The sequence below is a fragment of the Scylla paramamosain genome, chromosome 25, assembly GCF_035594125.1.
Source record: "Scylla paramamosain isolate STU-SP2022 chromosome 25, ASM3559412v1, whole genome shotgun sequence".
NCBI classification, from domain to species: Eukaryota; Metazoa; Arthropoda; class Malacostraca; order Decapoda; family Portunidae; genus Scylla; species Scylla paramamosain.
Window position 1 is genome coordinate 5,817,541 of NC_087175.1, and position 19,960 is coordinate 5,837,500.

Below are 19,960 nucleotides of genomic sequence, written 5' to 3' on the forward strand. Positions count from 1 at the left end.
TTTCTATGCTGTTTTATCTAGATTGTTATTATTATTATTATTATTATTATTATTGCTATTATTTTTTTTGTTAAACAGTTTTGTGTACTTTATTTGTTAATATTTGTGATGTGTAAATGTGTTGTTTCCTCTCCTATGCCCATTTCTATTGACCAGAGGTTATGTTGAATCTAAAAGTTACCACATTCGGACGAGTTGTTCGTATTTTTTTTCTCTAACTTGGAATCACAAAGAAAAATATTCCATTAAATTAACTGAAATAAGAAAACAAGAAAATTAATAAAATAACATCAATAATCTACATTACAAAAAACTACGATCTCCAAATTTGTCTTCATATGACCCGTATTACTACACCCATTCCTTGAAGAGTCTCCAATACGCAAACGACACCAAAAAATAAATTTCTTTATAATGGTATATCATCCATGTAGATCCAAAGGAAAGGAAAAAAGAAAAAAAAAAAAAAAAAACACGTGATAACTAAAACTGAATCCAAGTAGACGCTTCGGAACGAGTGGAGTTTCCCGCGCTTTCCTCGTCAACAAAACTTTTGGCGGGACGAAGAAGCAGGCCGGCGTCCCTCTGTATTTCTTGGCTTGTGCATCATTTCTGGTAAGTGCAGGCTGTCTTCACTGATGCATAAATGTTGATAGAGTACTAGAGGTGTGGTAGAATTAAGCAGTGAGTGGGATGTGTTGAGTTGTATTGAATTAAAAGGCATGAAATATTTGAGGGTCCGAGGGTGGGGAGTGATGTGTTCCTGGGTAGGTGTGTTACTTTCTTTGTTCTTTTAATTACTTGACTGAATGTTTTTAGACCTAATTATAGTGTTGGGGTTGAAGTAAAGGCACTGGTTGGATGGGTGGCAGAAGAGAGGTCATGAAATGTGAAGGAATGTGTTAATTGGGCAGTAGTTTAACAAGTGGTTAGCTCGTGCTGCATTCTCCACCCTGCACCGTGACTGGCCATTGTGAGTGTTTAATATTGCGCTAAATTAGAATAAAAAGGTACTGAATTTTAAGGTGGTTTGTTAAAAAGTTACGAGGATGCAGGGAATAATAGTGTGATAAGCAATTAACAAGTGGTTTGGTCGTGTTACTTTTTTCGTTGCGTTAAACATGATGGGGCATTGTGAGTTTAATAATACGCTGCAATAGAACTACGGATTCTGAATTTTATGGTGAAATGTTTGAATGTTACGGGGATGCAGGAAGTGATAGTTTTGTTTTTATTAGCAGTCAAACAAGTGCTTAGCATAGGTCACGTTACTAATAAAAATCTGGAGAAATATATAATGTATTCATATTATAACACTAGGTTAGAAAATATACATAAATAGATAAACGCATAATGGTTAATAGGTGTAGCAATGCAAGATGTAATGATAAAAGTTGTCATCTATTAATGTAATAAGCAGTTAGGTTTTTCTAACTACCGTCCATGGCCCAGTTCACTAGCAAACCATTTAATAAGTATACACATTAAGATAGGACGGGATGGTGTTATATTTACAGTAAAAAGTTTATGAAAATCGAAGAAAAAGCAAGATAAATATGTAACATGGAGAGGAGTGTAGATAACTTAATGATGGTTAACTACTGAAGAGGCCATTGGGTAGCATGACTCATTACTGTTATTGCTTGGCCTGTAGGGAGCAGAATACCGTGGCAGGAGGTGGATGGGGCCTCTTAGTCACCCTTTGTTGCATTGTGTGGTGTCCTGGATGGGCTTAGTGATAGGCAAGACTGTGTGGGGTTGTAGATGGTGTCTCTGGGCAGGTGTGCAGTGATGTCTGCACTTTATTTGCTGTGGAGGGGCTGGCTGTGTATGACTTGGATGGTCAGGCTTTATATGACTGGGATGGTCTGGCTGTGTATGACTTGGATGGTCACAGTTTTGATATTTTGCTTGCTCAGTTTGGTATATTGTGTGAGGGTGACAGTGTAGGTTGTGTCTTTAGTAAATTTTTTGTTTGTCTGTTATATAGTTTGGTCATTGCATATTGGCATTATCATATATATATATATATATATATATATATATATATATATATATATATATATATATATATATATATATATATATATATATATATATATATATATATATATAATTTTTTTTATGTATTTATTTATTTTCTTATTTTTATGTAGGAGGGCTTTGGTGAAGGGTATTTAAAATGAAAAATACCCAATATAGGTGCCAGTTCTCAAAGTACAGTCAAAAGGATTAATATTGAATATTTTAGTCTTTACTTCTAATTGTTTACATTGTTTTTGATGCAAAAAGCATGTACTCGTATATAGGGAGTGTGGTATAATATTTACATTAAAGATTTTTTTTTTTTTTGTCAATTGTTTTTGATGTGAATATATATATATATATATATATATATATATATATATATATATATATATATATATATATATATATATATATATATATATATATATATATATATATATATATATATATATATATATATATATATATATATATAAGGAACCAAATGTAGGTGATGCTTGGTATAATATTGCCTTCATAGATCAGTCATGTTCTGTGAAGAATCTGCAATGCATAAATAACACAAAAAAAAAATACACACTTTTCATAATGGTATATCATCCTTGTAGATCTAAGGGAAAGAAAAAAAAAAGTGAGAACTGAATCTGAATCCATGTGAACACTTCAGAACGAGTGGAGTTTCCTGTGCATCAGGTGTAACATTTCCACTGTAGATGAGTTATTCCCTGGCCTTCCTCCAGGTGAGAGAGTACCTGCAGTGTGAGGATGTCGTCCCCTGGCCGTCGCAGCACCCGCTCCACTCCAAGCAAGAGGAGTGACACCAGTGAACTGCTCCCCCTCCCCTCATCCTCCCCTGGCCCAGAGCTCCTCCCAGCCACCTCCCCTGCACCCTCCGCCACTCCTGCCCGCCTCCAGTCTGGTCAGTTCTGTTGGATTGAGTTTTGTCATAATGAGAAAACATTTTGTGAAGTTTGTAGATTTGTTTTGTTTAATATTTCTGTATTTTTTTCAGTTTAAACATTTGGTTGATGAGGTTGGATTTGTAGATATGTAGTACTTTCAATATGTCAGTATCTTTGGCATTTATATCAAACATTTGCTGGTTGAGGTTGTATTCACGTCACCAAGAATGCCAGTTCCTATGCTACCTTCAACATCCTCTTATTTTCCTCAAAGCACTTGAAAATTGTCACTTTCTTAATTGTCACAGGTCCAGCAAATGATTAGAAATATACCAAGGGATAAATAGCTCAACACATAGCTCATACACAAAGAAATACCTGACCTTTTTATTGTCGTGTTTGTGTTAGCTGTGAGTGCTGAAAAATGTTTGATGGATACAGATGAAAGGAAATAAGAGGTTAATTTTGTCTCTCCATTGCTGCTGAGCTATTTGAGTCTGTAGTACAAAAATTACTGTTGAAAATTATAGGTAATGATAGGTTGTTTAGCAGTGGAAGGTTTAATAGAAGAGGCACTTTTACAGATTGAGTATTTCATGTATATTTGGGTCTGTTTAATGTGTATATGACTGTTCTATGTATGTTTGATAGTGTTTTATGTATGTATGATAGTGTTTTGTGTGTGTATGATTATTTAGGGCAGTGCTTTTAGATCCCCTTTCTATGCATGTGAAGTACCATTGAGTGTGCATTGTGCTTCCCTGGCAGTTCTGAATGAGGTGGACCTGAGCTCCCCCCTCAACTATGGCACCCCAAGCAGTGTGGGCTCCTCCCTGCGCACGCCTCGCTCAGGAGTCCGTGGCACCCCCATCAGGCACCGCTCTGACATCCGCTCTGACCGCCGCATGAGACAGGTGAGTGAGTCTGCTAATGTTTGAATACTCAAAACTTGGCTTTTGTATTCATAGTTTTAGTTAGATTCTAGATATTTCTCGTCCCTTCCCCGAGATATGTTGAGTCCTCTCGTCGAAGTACTTCAAATTTGCTATTTGTTTTCATATTTTCAGTTATAGATATTTTCATCCCATTCTTGAGACAGGTGTGTTGAGTATCCTTCCGTTTGTTAAAATGCTTCAATCTTTCATATTTTCAGTTACATATATTTCCACACCAATCTTGAGACATGTTGGCCATTCCTGTTTGTCAGAATACTTAATACTTATCATTGGTATTCAGATTTTTAGTTAAAAAAATGTCGAGTCCTCTCCTGTTTGTTAAAATACTTGAGACTTAACATTTGTATTCATATTTTTAGTTTGATATTTTCATCCCTTCCTTGAGACATCTGTTGAGAGAGTCCTTCTTTGTCACTTAAAACTAAATACTCATTTGTATTTTTTTCCACTACTTTTCTCTTTGATTCTCTTTATCTCATTCCCGTAATGGTCAGAACTGCACCCTAGGTGAACCTCTTTTTGTATTGTTTTCTGCCAAATATCCATCCATTCCTACAATAGATCCCTAAATCTTGATCCTCCACAAAATTCCTCAACAGTTCACAAAATCATGTTCCTCTAATTCACAAAATCCCTCAGGTGAATCTCACCACGGATCCCCTGAGTGAGGCCAATGCTGAAGGTGCCGCACCTGGTACAGCTCCCCCTGGTGGGTCAGCCCAGACAGAAGGACCTCAGGGAGGGCAGCTGGTGATCTGGGGCACAGATGTGGTGGTGTCGGAGTGCAAGGATCGCTTCAAGACCTTCGTGCAAACCTTTGTGGACCCTGATGCTGCTGATGACGAGCGCTGTGAGGGGATGAACACGGATGAGCCTTTGTACCTGCAGAAACTGGAGGAGGTGTGTGTGTGTTTGTCCAGTCCATTCCATATATCTACTATATGGAGAAAGCTGTTCACTTTCATATTCCATGCGTAAATATTTTTTTTTTTTCTTCCTTCCATGTCCTCTTGTATCTCATGTCCCACTTCATTACATCTTCTCTATCAAGGAGCTTCATATTCTTCGTGATTCTATTAATTGCTTTCGTCTCCCCTTTCCCTTCTTTATTTTAGTGTGTGTGTGTGTGTTGCCTGGCAGTGCATTTTACTGTTTGCTCTATATTTGCTTTATATTTGTGTGTGCAGGAGACAAGAGTGTGGGTGTGTTGTGGTTTGTGAAGCAGCACACACCCACACTGTATTGCCATATTTTTATTTTGTTTAGGGTCTCTCTCTCTCTCTCTCTCTCTCTCTCTCTCTCTCTCTCTCTCTCTCTCTCTCTCTCTCTCTCTCTCTCTCTCTCTCTCTCTCTCTCTCTCTCTCTCTCTCTCTCTCTCTCTCTCTCTCTGTTGCTACTTTTAGATGTAGTATTAGTTTTGTGTGATTTTCTCTATCTTTCAACAATTTTCATTACTTACTGTTATGCAGCAGTGACAGCAGCAGCAGCACTATATGATGTTATTGTTATGTTGCCTTTAAATCAACAAACCACCAATGTATGTGATGTGTTGTTGTGACATAGTAAGTAACAAATCTTTCTGTACATCCTCAGATCCACACCCTGGAGGAGCCCTTCATGAACGTCAACTGTGGACACCTTCACCAGTTTGACACAGACCTCTACAGGCAGCTGGTGTGCTACCCACAGGAGGTGGGTGGGGCTTCCAAGCTCTTATGTTTCCTGGGTTTGGTTAGCCACCATTGTCCAAATAATAATATAGCTACAGGCATCATTGAAACTACTACACTTTCCACTTCTACTGTTGATTTTTCCATTATGGGGAAATATGGACAGCATCTGGGGAGATATTTTTTAATCCTTTTACTTCTACAAATTTTCTACTTTAGTGCATATAACCTTTTTTTTATCCTATTCTTGTGCTAAGCTCTCATAAATATTCTGCAGCATAAAAAGGCAATATTAACCTGTTTTCTCTCTTTTCTCACCTGTCTCTCCATCCAAACAATTTTTTCAGTGGCAGGAAGGTTAGCAAAGGATGACCAGAGTTGTAAAAGGGATAGGGTTGAATTAGATGTTTCTCTTTTACATCATCAGCTACATTTGAAAATCTTGGATTGTGTTGTACTGTTAACTAGCCTTTCTTTCCTTTCACATCTTTATGGGCTGCCCTCACATACAACTCTTTTTCTTTCCTGTGAGCAAATAATACGAAAAAGCTTATTTCTTTTTTTTCTTGCATGCCTGAGTGCTGAATTGTTCTGTCCCTCCTGCTTATGGTGAGAATAATAGTTTATATATATATATATATATATATATATATATATATATATATATATATATATATATATATATATATATATATATATATATATATATATATATATATATATATATATTCACTGAGTCTTAGTGCTACTGTGCTCCACCTCTTCTCTGTGTCACCAAGTTGTATAATTTTTTTTCCTTTGATTACTGGCCTTTATGTTGACTTACTCCTCTTTTTCCCAAATCATAGACACTTGTCTTTATTTGTGAGTCAGTGTGGACTTCCCAAATTATAGAAACTTGTCTTTATTTCTGCATTAGTGTGTTGATCTTTACCTCTCCTGCTTGCTGCCCTGCACAGGTGATCCCCAGCCTGGACATGGCAATCAATGAGATGTTCTTTGAGCGCTACCCAGACACCATCCTGGAGCACCAGATTCAAGTGCGGCCCTTCAATGCTGAGAAAACCAAGAACATGCGCTCCCTCAATCCTGAAGGTCAGAGAGAGAGAGAGAGAGAGAATTAATTGATGCCATCATTTTATAGTTGTAGGCTAGTTCACCATCCTGGTGAACTAGCCTACAACTTTGCTATCCTCCATGACCTAGAGCAATTGGTGCAACACCCTACTCGCATTCCTGACCGTCTTGGAGATACGCCCAACATTCTTGACCTTTTCCTGACCTCTAATCCTTCGGCTTATGCTGTCACCCTTTCTCCGTTGGGCTCCTCCGATCACAATCTCATATCTTTATCTTGTCCTATCACACCAATCCCTCCTCAGGATCCCCCTAAGCGAAGGTGCCTCTGGCGTTTTGCCTCTGCCAGTTGGGGGGACCTGAGGAGGTATTTTGCTGATTTTCCTTGGAATGACTACTGCTTCCGTGTCAGAGACCCGTCTTTGTGTGCTGAGCGCATAACAGAGGTGATAGTGTCTGGCATGGAGGTGTACATTCCTCACTCTTTTTCTCGTCCTAAACCTTCTAAACCTTGGTTTAACACAGCTTGTTCTCGTGCTATACATGATAGAGAGGTGGCCCACAAAAGGTACTTAAGCCTTCCATCACCAGAATCTCATGCACTTTATATTTCTGCCCGAAACCATGCCAAGTCTGTTCTCCAACTAGCCAAAAACTCCTTCATTAACAGAAAATGTCAAAACCTTTCAAGATCTAACTCCCCTCGTGATTTCTGGCATCTAGCCAAAAATATCTCCAATAACTTTGCTTCTTCTTCTTTCCCTCCTCTGCTTCAACCAGATGGCACCACTGCTATCACATCTATTTCTAAAGCAATTCTTTGCTCAAACCTTTGCTAAAAACTCTACCTTGGACGATTCTGGGCTTGTTCCTCCCTCTCCTCCACCCTCTGACTACTTCATGCCACGTATTAAAATTCTTCGCAATGATGTTTTCCATGCCCTCGCTGGCCTAAACCCTCAGAAGGCTTATGGACCTGATGGGGTCCCTCCTATTGTTCTCCGAAACTGTGCCTCTGTGCTTGCACCTTGCCTAGTCAAACTCTTTCAGCTCTGTCTGTCAACATCTACCTTTCCTTCTTGCTGGAAGTTTGCCTACATTCAACCTGTTCCTAAAAAGGGTGACCGTTCTAATCCCTCAAACTACCGTCCTATTGCTTTAATTTCCTGCCTATCTAAAGTTTGAGTCTATCCTCAACAGGAAGATTCTTAAACATCTATCACTTCACAACCTTCTATCTGATCGCCAGTATGGGTTCCGTCAAGGCCGCTCTACTGGTGATCTTCTGGCTTTCCTTACTGAGTCTTGATCATCCTCTTTTAGAGATTTTGGTGAAACTTTTGCTGTTGCCTTGGACATATCAAAAGCTTTTGATAGAGTCTGGCACAAAGCTTTGATTTCCAAACTACCCTCCTACAGTTTCTATCCTTCTCTCTGTAACTTCATCTCAAGTTTCCTTTCTGACCGTTCTATTGCTGCTGTGGTAGACGGTCACTGTTCTTCTCCTAAATCTATTAACAGTGGTGTTCCTCAGGGTTCTGTCCTGTCACCAGCTCTCTTCTTATTATTCATTAATGATCTATAGATTCAGCATTATTTATCAATCTCTGTACCAGGTCAGCAATTCTATAAGGGATAACCTAAACAAAACACCACACATATATCATTCACTCTCGGCCCCATTTGTCCCTGGTGGAAAGGGACAGCCTTGTGGACAACCCTACTAATCCATTAAAACTGCATTAAACTAATGAAGCATAATAGGTTGCTACATAAATTGCACCACATCAGGTTTCACATTAAAAGTGTCAGTCTGTGTATCTTAAACACACACACAGCACTCACCCAGGGGAATGCATTGTCCAACAAAGTTGTGTGTGCAGGGAGCATTCATAGCTTTAGAGATAAAATATGACATTAGGACCTTGACTCAATCCTGTAAAAATATAAGGTTAGAACAGTTAGGAAAAAACGTAAAATTCCTCTATAAGAATTATACTCACTTATGTCTTTTGTCTGCCAGAGATCGATCAGCTCATCACAATCTGTGGCATGGTGATCCGCACGTCCAACCTGATCCCAGAGATGCAGGAGGCCTTCTTCAAGTGCCATGTGTGCGCCTTCACCACCACTGTGGAGATTGACCGCGGCCGCATCGCTGAGCCCACTGTCTGCACCTTCTGCAACACCTCCCACTCCTTCACCCTCATCCACAACAGGTCCAGGTTCTCTGACAAGCAGATGGTCAAGCTGCAGGAGAGTCCAGGTGGGTTGCATTGTATGGAGTCTAGGTGTGTGTATGAATGTGTTCAGTCTAGCTGTGTTTGTGAGTGTTCAGGTGTTATTTTACTGTTTGTGGTTTGTTTTACTTTCTGTTATTGTCATTCATCTTTTCCCTTTATGTTCTTACTGAGGTAAAGAAAGGAAAATACTGTAAACATTGCCAGTTTTGCTTTACTCAATTTCCTATTTACTTTTATTTACTGAACTGTTCTTTTATGCATTTATTTATTTATTCGTATCTATTTGTTTGTACATTTTTATTTATTTTGTTTGAGATATACCAGATGTCTTTTATTTAATTTTCTCATTCTTCATTTATTAATGAATTTCTTTCACAAGTCTTTCATTGAAGATTTATTCATTTGGTGCTTTGTAAAGTAATGACTATTTTATTTAAGTAATCCTGGGCAGTTTAACAAAGGGAAGTGAACTGTATGCCCAAAAAATCATCACTAAACATTCAGTTCCCTTTGCAGTGAGTGTTCTCTTTCAAAATTTTAGACTAAATTCATACAAGTTCATATTGTTCACCTTGGAAGAAACCTTGACAGTCAAAGGATTAATTATTTACTTGAATGGCAGGAATACTTTTCTGCTCCGTCGGGGCTGAGGAGCTGAGAGAGTGGTGTGAATGAGTGTGAATGTGAAAGTTGTGTGCCTTTTCTTGGCTGTGTTTGTACATTAATGGTGTGAATGTGAAAGTTGTGTGCCTTTTCTTGGCTGTGTTTGTACATTAATGGTATGTTGAACCCCCCAGAGGACATGCCGGCAGGCCAGACACCTCACACAGTGCTGCTGTATGCCCACAATGACCTGGTGGACAAGGTGCAGCCGGGCGACCGAGTGACTGTCACTGGGATCTACCGTGCTGTGCCGCTGCGCCTCAACCCCAGAGTGCGCAACCTCAAGAGTGTGTACAAGACTCATATTGATGTGGTGCACTTCCGCAAGGTGGACACCAAGCGTCTGCACGGCCAGGAGGAAGGGTGAGGCAGGGAAGGGTGTAGGGTGGATTTTGTTTGTTGTGCATCTAGTTGTATAGATTTGGTTTATCTAGTGTTTCCTCATGTCTTGAGTCATTTGGTATTTGTGCTGATTAACTTGCACTAACTTGCCATAACTTCCTACATTTGCCTCATCTTGCTGAAAATGAAAATGCTCATCTTAACTTTCTTTAACTGACATCATCCTACTTAAAAATTCACCTTTACCTACCTTGCCTTACATTTGTAGACAAACTGTCTTACCTTCCCTTACCTCACCTCACCTCACCTCAACTCTTCACCATATCTTCTCACACATGCATCTACTCATCCCCAAACTGCACATACTCACCACTACTGAAATCAACAGGGAGACGCCTCGCTTCACCCCAGAGCGCATTGAGGTGCTGAAAGAACTCTCCAATAAGCCTGATGTGTATGAGCGCCTGGCCCGGGCCATCGCTCCCTCCATCTATGAAAATGAGGACATCAAGAAGGGCATCCTCCTCCAACTCTTTGGCGGCACACGGAAGAACTTCAGTCAGACAGGACGAGGGAACTTCAGGTGGGTTGAACAATTGATTGAAGTTTGTTTGTAATACTGAGTGATTGGTTGAAATTTAGGTGTTGGTATGACTGAGTGATTGGTTGATTGAAATTTGTGTTCCTGATTGATTGACTGACTGACTGAGTGGAAATTTAGGTGGTAGTTTGAAAAGTAGGCTAAGCAAGCAATCATTTTGAAGAGTAACCACTTCTATCATAACTTGTGTTCACTGCAGGTCTGAGGTGAACATCCTGCTGTGTGGTGACCCCGGTACCTCCAAGTCTCAGCTGCTGCAGTATGTGTACAACTTGCTGCCGCGCTCCCAGTACACCAGTGGGAAGGGCTCCTCTGCTGTGGGCCTCACTGCATACGTGACCCGTGACCCAGAGACCCGCCAGATGGTGCTGCAGACTGGCGCACTGGTGTTGGCGGACAATGGCATCTGTTGCATTGATGAGTTTGACAAGATGAATGACTCAACCAGGTGTGTCTTTGGGTGGTCTGCATTTGTTGTGTTGAGATGAGTGTGCAGATTCCTTAACTGTATTGATGTTAGCTATTAGGGCTTTTTGTCTTTTGGTAGGATGAGTGTGAAGATTTTTGAGTAATTTATGTGAAGTTGTATCTTAGCTCCTGGGGTGTAGTAGGATGGTCTATGAGATAGTCTATCCCTTTACACCATGGGCCAATAGGGTTAATTGTATGAATGATTTGTGTGCTTGTGTGTGGTGCTTTGGGTTATCCCGTGTGGGGTTGCCAGCCTTGTATATATATAGATGGATGGCATTTGCAGTGTTAAAATGAACTGCAGATATCTCCTTAACTGTGTTTTTATTTGATATTTATACTCTCTTCATTTTGTGTTATCACCTAACAAAAAATGAAGAGTAAATATTTTAGTCAAACGTGCCAAGTGTCCCTTACTTCCATGTGAACTCTTTTGAAGGTTTGTTGTATAGGACTGCAGAGTACCACCATAACAAATGTGGTGAGTGTGCCCTTCACCCCACAGGTCAGTGCTGCACGAGGTGATGGAGCAGCAGACCCTCAGCATTGCCAAGGCTGGCATCATCTGCCAGCTCAACGCCCGCACCTCCGTCTTGGCTGCTGCCAACCCCCTCGAGTCACAGTGGAACAAGAACAAGACCATCATCGAGAACATCCAGCTGCCGCACACCCTCATGTCTCGCTTTGACCTCATCTTCCTCATCCTGGACCCGCAGGATGAGGTGTACGACCGTCGTTTGGCCCGCCATCTGGTGTCCCTCTACCATAAGGCTGATGGCATCAGTGAGGAGGAGCAGCTGGACATGAGCATCTTAAGGGACTACCTTGCCTATGCCCGGGAGTATGTCCATCCCAGGCTGAGCGAGAATGCGTCCCAGCGTCTCATCTCGGCCTATGTGGATATGCGCAAGGTGGGAAGTGGACGAGGCCAGGTCACCGCTTACCCACGTCAGTTGGAGTCGCTCATCCGCCTTGCCGAAGCCCACGCTAAGGTGCGGCTTTCTAACGAGGTGGAGGTGGCTGATGTGGAGGAAGCGTGGAGGTGAGTATGCTTGTTGGTTATAAGAATTTTGATTTCTGAATGAATTATTCCTGGAAAAATTTAAAACCAAATTAATTCTGAATTTATCTATATAATGCATTTTAACCGTTTTTGGAGGTGATTTTTTTAATTTGCTTTCTCGACTGATTTATGAATTATTATTACAAAAGGTTTTAAGGATTAGGAGTATGGGGTGAAGTATATCGACTCTTTCTATTGCTCATATGCTCACTTCTTAATTCAATGTAAACATAAAATGCAGCTTTCTTACAAACAGAATAATGAGAACATATAGTTTACCATATAAATGGAAAACCACACATTTCTTAATGCACTGTATGGAATTTGTGCAACAAAACATTGGGATGTACTTTTACAAACAGTTTTGCTGATTGACTGATTGTAGGCATTGGTGGTTAGAATTGAGACCACAAGTAACAATACACAAGGCATTCAGTATTATATAAGAAGCTAACATGGTTCATCAACTCAAACTATAGAATTGCAATTAACCCCTCCCAAACCCCAGACTCCATCGCGAGGCTCTCAAACAGTCCGCCACTGATCCACTGTCTGGCAAGATAGACGTCAGCATCCTCATCACCGGTTTGAGCTCGGCGGCACGCAAGAAGAGGATGGAGTTGGCCCAGGCGCTGCGCAAGCTGATTCAAGCCAAGGGCAAGGTGCTCACCCTCAATGGCCAGAAACTGTTCCAAGACATGAAGGAGTCCTCGGACCTGGTGAGTTCCATCCTTGAACTCCTTGATGTTTTTTTTCATGATTAATTTTTCACTGAAGAATCAGATAATAGGATAGATAATTGATAATCAAAATACAGTTTAAAATCACAAAGTTGTGCATGTTCCAAGACATGAAGGAGTCCTCGGACCTGGTGAGTTCCATCCTTGAACTCCTTGATGTGTTTTTTTTTTTTTTTTTTCATGATCAACTTTTCACTGAAGAATCAGGTAATAGCATAATTGATAATCAAAATACGGTTTTAAATCACTGAAAGTTGTGCACCAGATAGTATGATGCTTTAGGGGATTGAAACTGAGTAGTTTGCAACTGGATTCTGTACCATGTTATCATTGTCTCCCACTTACTCCAGGCACTGGCTTTCCCACTTCAAATTTGATTTATCTTAGACTGTCTCCCTTATTTTGTGCAGCACTTAAATTTGTGTATGGAAAATTTGCACTGATAGCTCCTTTGCTTGTTTGGCTCTGCCCCCCTTTCATTAGGCTGGTTGTTGATGACACATGGAAGTATATTTGTGAAATGTACTAGATTTATGGCATTTAGATAATTCACTACTTAATTTACTAGTCAAATAACAGTAAAAGCTTAATTAACTTACTACAAGTGTATTTAGTCATGGAACTCACTGGACAGCCTGTCATGTGTTATTTGGTATATCTCCCTGCTACATTTCTTTGTGTCATCGACAGCAAATCAGATAAAAGGAAGCAGAGCCATACTAACAATTCAACTTCACTGTAATAATAGCAGGGTACACTTGCTAAAAAAAATAGCAGTACTTAGCAGTCAAACACTTCTTTCCACAGATGATTACGCGAGAGATGTTTGAGGACGCACTGAGGGACCTTCAAGATGACGAGTTCCTCCAAGTGACAGGCAAGTCCATCCGCATCTTGCACTAGCCGTCACCACCACAACCACTCCTTCCTGTGGAGACAACAAAACAATGACACTCCCGGCAGACCGTGTGACGTGTTCCTCTAGTGATGTGCACTGGTTATTGTTCTAAGGTTATATTGTGCCTCAGAATGCTGACTGTACAGCTAATGTGCAAGGAAAACAGCCTCCTCCATTTTACCCTGTGTTAGAAATGTGTTGAACAAGTGAGAGAAACTTTTATTTGCCTGCCATTGTATACTGTGCTCAGATGAGTTTGTGAATTTGTTCCTCCATACATTTACTACATGATATATATATCTAGCTGGAGGAACAGGATGGTATTAGCTACTGTTATGTATAGGTTGATTAACTTTCCATGCTGTGTTGTATTGTTAATCCCCCCCTCTCTCTCTCTCTCTCTCTCTCTCTCTCTCTCTCTCTCTCTCTCTCTCTCTCTCTCTCTCACACAGACCCACAGGATATCCCCCCACAGTATGTTTACAAACCACAGTCACTCTGCAGCCTCTCACGTACAAACACTCCCAGTGCTCCCTCCCATAGAAATATTTTTATGTATGTTATTATTAATAAATTTATAGTAAACTTACATGCGGTGTGTTATATGTGTTATAAACCTTACTCAATAGTTGGTGGTATCAAAAGATAGACTAAAATAGATGGAAAATATATATTAATTGATATAATGAGGGCTTGGCAGATTTTGAAATTAGAAGAGAAAATGGAAATAGAAAGAGGAGGTAAAAAATGAAGATAAAGAATAGAGTGAATGCTATACGCTAGATAAGACGGAGAGAAGTAGATACTGTGGTAGACCAAGACTGAGAAGAGAGCTTAAAACAACTTATGACTATATTTAGAAGTGAAGAGAAAATAGTGACAAGGAGAAGTTACTACTACTACTAACCTACCACCTCAACTGGCCCTCTGTGAACGTCTTACAATTCGTCATACCTGTCACTGGCACCTTACTCTCAACGTCACCAGGCACTGAGTGGAAAGTGGTGGAGTAAAAAATGCAGCTTGGGCTAACAGCTGATGAAGCAAGGAGAGCAATGGTGTTGTCCCTCAGCTAATCATTCTTATCTCTCTTGGTTTGAACCGGGAAGTAGCGACATGCATCTGCAAAAAAAAAATAAAATAAAATAAATAAATAATAATAATAATAATAAAATAAAAATAAATAAATAAATAAAAAAATAAATAACAATAAATAAATAAAAAATAATAATAATAGATATATAAATAAAAAATAATACTAATAGATAAGTAAAAAATATTTTACTTATTATTTAGTTATTATAATGCTCTTTGTCTAATGATTCAGTTTGGATTTAAGATGCTGTAACTAATAAAAGTAACTATAATGTAATAGTATTATTGGGAAAGGGAGAGAAGGGTGGATATTAGAAAGGCAGTATTGTGTAAAATAAAATCCACCGTGAAATTCTCTCTCTCTCTCTCTCTCTCTCTCTCTCTCTCCCTCTCTTTTGTTACATATTGCCTATCTCTTCCTATCTCTATTCCTCGTATATTATATTCTTTTTATTTATATAATTATCTTTTTTTTTTTTCTATTCGGGACTAGCAAAGACCAGATCACGAAAAAAAAAAAAAAGTCATTGCGAAATCTGCGTGGGAAAGCGTGGACAATATGTGAATACAATTGCTGGCGGTCACGGCGCACCCCTCCCTCCCTTGTGTCTCCTGCAGTGACACACAGCCAAACACCGCAAAAAGCCGCCCAGACTGAACATTTCACACTCAGCATCTATGAACACTTGTAAAATACTGCCACTCCTCCCCCTCCTCTTACTACTACTACAGCAACTACAAAGCTTGGCAACAGAGGAAATACAGTTAAGTGATGCGGAGGAAAGGAATAACAACGAAAAATAACTAGCTATTATGAAGAAGCAAATCCAAGAAAAAAAAAAAAAAACGCCGCTTTCTCTCCCACCACGAGTCCGCCGTGAGCTATAAGACAAGCTGCTCCTATAAGTAACTCTCAGAGAAGTCCATTAACGATTCGATACGTGAAAATAAAATAAAAACTGTTACTCGATTCATGACATTCCTTTTTCGTGAAGTGATATTATTGTGCTGGAGAGAGAGAGAGAGAGAGAGAGAGAGAGAGAGAGAGAGAGAGAGAGAGAGAGAGAGTCGATTTCTTGAATGACTTAATGTTTCTCGGTCACAGCACTTCCGCGGCGAGGGAGGGTAGTGAGGTAGCGAGGGAGGGGGAGGGCTGGGAGATGGAAGACTGGGTGTGTTAAAATTTGAGTCAGACGTGAACCAGCGGTTGTGAGGGACGGACAGGGAACATAAACTTTCATTACCATCACCTATTAACTTCTGCGCATACAAGTGAGGCCTTATACTCCAAAGAAAGAAGATGAAATATTAAGATTGTCAGACGCAAGCCAGTGTGCTGTGATAGGCGGCCGAGGCATGAATACTACATCTACTGACTAAACGTACAAGTTATCTCATAATAGTAAAAAAAAACCCATTAAGAGTTATATATGGGAAGCTAGTGTGATCACCCTGAATACCCATATACTTAATTTCAAGCAGCACATACCCTGAAGAACTTTGCCGTGTAGAAAAGCTAGCGTAATATTTATTCACAAGTGGAAGAGAAGACTTAATGGTGACAAAACATTTTATCGTGTACAAAATCGTGGTATTAATTCAGAAGAGGCGAGTGAATAAATTTAACGTGTAGAAAATTATGGAATTTATTCAGAGGTGGAAGGCAAAACTTACGTAATTGATAATCTAACTCATAACCTCAATATTCTCGGTGATTCTGCGCCCCTGCATAATGCAAGTGGCTCTCATCATTCATTCGTAAACTTTAAGGTGTGATTTCTGCCGTGCTTATCGTAAGGAAGAGAAAAGTCGATCATCGATTCAGCGCTTCTGAGTATCTGCGTGGCTCTCAGTGTTAATTTGTAAGCTCTATAAAACATATTTTGTTCCTTGCAGATTGTGAGGAAGGGATATTTTATTATCTAACTTCACAAAACAAACATGATTCAACGCTTTTGAGCATCTATGTGGCTCTCAGTATTCATTCATAAACTCTAAGGGCACATTCACAAACATCAGTGACGTACCAGTGCCGTGTCCGCTCAGTGTTTCAGTGTCAGTGGAAAAGAAAAAAAAAAAGTTACTTTGAATTTGGCTGACGCATTCACACACGTCGTGCGCCGTACCATGTTTTGAGTCTCCGTGTCAGTTCCGTCTCCGTTCCGTGAAACTGAATATCGTCGCCACCGATATTTTTCAGTGTTTCACGGACGCCAGACGAGTGCTGCGAGTTTGTCCACAAGAATGCATGATGATTTACTTATAGAATTGGTTCGGAATCATTCTGTTCTGCATAATTTGTCACAGCCAAAGTATATGGACAACAGTCTCCAACAATGTATTTGGAGAGAGAGAGAGAGAGAGAGAGAGAGAGAGAGAGAGAGAGAGAGAGAGAGAGAGAGAGAGAGAGAGAGAGAGAGAGAGAGAATGTTCCATCAATGAAATAATTGTACAGAACAGCAGATTCTCCTTCACTTTCCCTTTCTTCCACGCCTCATGTACCCACTTTTTTTCAGTTTAAGCTCAACCTCTTCCTCTTCATCAAGAATTATGGTGACCAATTCAACGTCTGAAAACTTTACCTTCTTGGAGATCACTGACGCAGTACGGATGTGTGTGAACAGATGTCACTGAAGCGTCACAGATTTCAATGACACTGAACTGACACGGCACTGATGTGTATGCGAATGGGCCTGCCTTAAGGCGTCATTTTTTTTCCTTGCAGATTATGTGGGAGGGAAAAAGCTGACAAACTAAATTGAGCCCACTAAGTCAACACGTTCCAAGTTTCAACGCTTATGAGAATCTATGGGATTCTCGACATTAATTAATAAACTCTAAGGTGTGATTTGTTCCTTGCAGATCGTGTGGATGGAAAAAGTCGATAATCTAATCCCACAAAGTCAAGAAGTTACGTGATTAAACGCTTCTCAGCATCTGTGTGTCTCAATATTCACCGAGTCTAAGATGTGATTTGTTCCTTGCAGATAGTGTAGAAGGGAAAAGTTGATAATCTAATCCCACAAAGTCAACATGCTCCGTGACTCAACACTTCTGAGGACCTGCGTGACTCTGTCCTGCCTTCTAGCCGCCGCCGCAGCCTCCAAGCCTTACTCCTACGTGGTGCGGTACTCCAGAAACTTCAATGACAAGAGGAGTGAGAGGACGCCGCTAGTACCACGCCACGCCTCTCAGGCTGAACACACACCCTACCATGCCCCACGCTATGCTCCGCGCCACGCTCCCCGGTTAATAGTGGAGGAGGTGCGGAAAACGGTCGAAATAAGCATCCAGGAAGGGTATGAGAGGGGAGGCTACGACCACCGCCATTACCAGACACAGAACACGACATGGAGTGAGTACGAGAACGAGGGAGGTTACAGTGATGAAGAGGAAGAGGAAGGCAGCAAAATTCGTTCCAGTGATTACAGCAGCGAAGAGAATGATGAGGAAGTTAGCGAGACACGTTTCACTACCAATACGGCGCTATATGACTCAAATGTAGCACCAGACTCGAATATATCAGCAGAAAATTCATATATATCAGCGGGGAATTCAAATATATCAAAGGGAATTTCAAAATTACCAGCGCGAAATTCAAATGCCATAGCGCGAAATTCAAATTTATCAGTGCGAAATTCAAATATACCAAGTTTGAAAGCTTCGAGTTCAGATTCAAATATTGTGGGGCCAAATTTAAACATTAAAACACCAAATACAGGCAGGCAGTCCATCGATCAACCTCTTAACAGTTACAGTCATGAAATATATACCACTACACCTCCTTCAGACAGTCTATACCTTACAACAGAAACACAGGGAAAGCATACAGCGTCTCTTCGTAATACTGAGAGAAAACAAGCGCTCGCCTCAAGCCTCAATAGGGGAAGCTACTCTAAGGAAGACTTTGGCCAACCCGCGCACTTCATCTTGCCGAAACTGGTACAGAATAACCCGTTCTTCTTTCCTATCACTCCTGGTACTGCAAAAATATCCTCATTTCCCTCTATTTCTTCTACCAATACCACATCTACTCCAGCAACCAGAAATTCATTACCATTTCCTGTTACTACCACATCGACTCCGCCACCACAAGGCTCCCAGTTTTCTTTAATCACCACATCTCTTCCACAACACTCCTTATTCTTCCTCGCTTCTACCACATCACCACCACTCCCTACCACACCCACAGCCCCTAAGCCGCCCCAATCACTACTCTAATTACACTACCACACCCACCACAGTTTCACCGCACCCAGACTCAGCCGCACTTCCGCCTATACTCGTAGAAGCCCCCAGCCCTTCACCACTAATGCACACCCACTCACCGCCGCCCAGTGGGAAGGTGCGATCTAATAAATGTTGAAAGTTGGCACCATACTTTTATTTCAACCACGGACGAGAGAGAGAGAGAGAGAATCACCTAGCCCCATTTCTTCCTTGCCTCTCTCTCTCTCTCTCACACACACACACACACATTTCTACAGCCATCCTATCACAACAGCCTCACACTCACCATAACAATGATACTGCGGTGAAGTAAAGCCAGCAAACAGCACAGCGACTACCCATCACACGTGTCAGGCATTATTATAGAGTGTTAATAGGGCAGTCGCGAGGGGCCAACACCGGAATGATGAACAATCTTCGACGCGGAAGGATCACGAACGCCATCTGTTAGAGGGATGCGTTACTAAAGGTGGTTTTCAAGGGAGACTTTCTTATTGTTTCCCTGTTTTAGTGAATATTTAGTAAATTACATGAATGTTACGTACTACATTACAAGATTTACAGTATCTCGTGAATTCGGGATAAATGTTTTCTCACTTTTGTATTTTTTTTTAATTGCTTATTTTTTGTCAGTTGCGAAAGTAGTTATTTATTTATTTATTTATTTATTTATTATTATTTTTTTTTTTGTTGGGGGCAGGGCGTTGGGAAGGCGGGCATTAAACACAGTAAGGGTTATAAAGAAAATTAAAGCATAGCTGATATCAATGAGCTATTCTACTCCTTATTCCAAGTCGAGTTATATCTAAAAAGTGTAGTGTTCTGGAATCAAAGTTATAGGAAAGCTTACCTGAGGGCGCTGCAGGAGTGGGAGGCGGAGTCACTATTCCCGGCGGTAGACTAATATTCCAGCAGCCCTAAGCAGGACCAAGGTCGCCGCCACCACAACAAACACCACCACAACCACCGCCTACCCTCCGT

At 40.6% G+C, this 19,960-nt stretch overlaps 2 protein-coding genes and 2 long non-coding RNA genes across 6 annotated transcripts in view; 2 read left to right on the forward strand and 2 right to left on the reverse strand.

The window, feature by feature from the left end:
• Positions 1-459: 459 nt before the first annotated feature.
• On the forward strand, positions 460-14,243 carry LOC135113163 (DNA replication licensing factor MCM4-like). Of its 2 annotated transcripts, none has more exons than XM_064028257.1 (13): positions 460-615; positions 2,769-2,947; positions 3,699-3,844; positions 4,526-4,786; positions 5,480-5,578; positions 6,516-6,651; positions 8,657-8,899; positions 9,674-9,902; positions 10,270-10,464; positions 10,682-10,930; positions 11,459-11,995; positions 12,525-12,735; positions 13,564-14,243. In XM_064028257.1, the coding sequence occupies exons 2-13, from the start codon at positions 2,794-2,796 to the stop codon at positions 13,657-13,659; spliced, it is 2,556 nt and encodes an 851-aa protein (XP_063884327.1). In that variant the 5' UTR covers positions 460-615; positions 2,769-2,793; the 3' UTR covers positions 13,660-14,243. The 2 variants fall into 2 exon arrangements, with proteins under 2 accessions (XP_063884327.1, XP_063884328.1); XM_064028258.1 differs by lacking the exon at positions 460-615 and adding an exon at positions 1,663-1,742.
• On the reverse strand, positions 5,727-8,776 carry LOC135113165 (uncharacterized). The gene is made up of 3 exons (XR_010274734.1): positions 8,637-8,776; positions 6,491-6,645; positions 5,727-6,081 (listed from the first exon to the last, which is right to left on the reverse strand). It is a non-coding gene; the product is annotated as an uncharacterized LOC135113165 (long non-coding RNA).
• LOC135113164 (uncharacterized) overlaps positions 9,907-19,960 on the reverse strand; it is a 10,440-nt gene continuing 386 nt past the window's right edge. Inside the window, exons 1-5 of one of the 2 annotated variants that reach the window (XR_010274733.1) lie at positions 19,830-19,960; positions 19,266-19,423; positions 14,609-14,776; positions 13,537-13,684; positions 9,907-10,059 (exon numbers count right to left, since the gene is read on the reverse strand). The exon at positions 19,830-19,960 is cut by the window's right edge and continues 386 nt beyond it. This is a non-coding gene — a long non-coding RNA (uncharacterized LOC135113164). Of the gene's footprint in view, positions 10,060-12,193; positions 12,788-13,536; positions 13,685-14,608; positions 14,777-19,265; positions 19,424-19,829 lie in introns of those variants that run through there. The other variant, XR_010274732.1, reaches the window with a different exon arrangement.
• Positions 15,945-19,122, forward strand: LOC135113434 (uncharacterized). The gene is made up of 2 exons (XM_064028700.1): positions 15,945-16,021; positions 17,737-19,122. The coding sequence occupies exon 2, from the start codon at positions 17,783-17,785 to the stop codon at positions 18,968-18,970; it is 1,188 nt and encodes a 395-aa protein (XP_063884770.1). The 5' UTR covers positions 15,945-16,021; positions 17,737-17,782; the 3' UTR covers positions 18,971-19,122.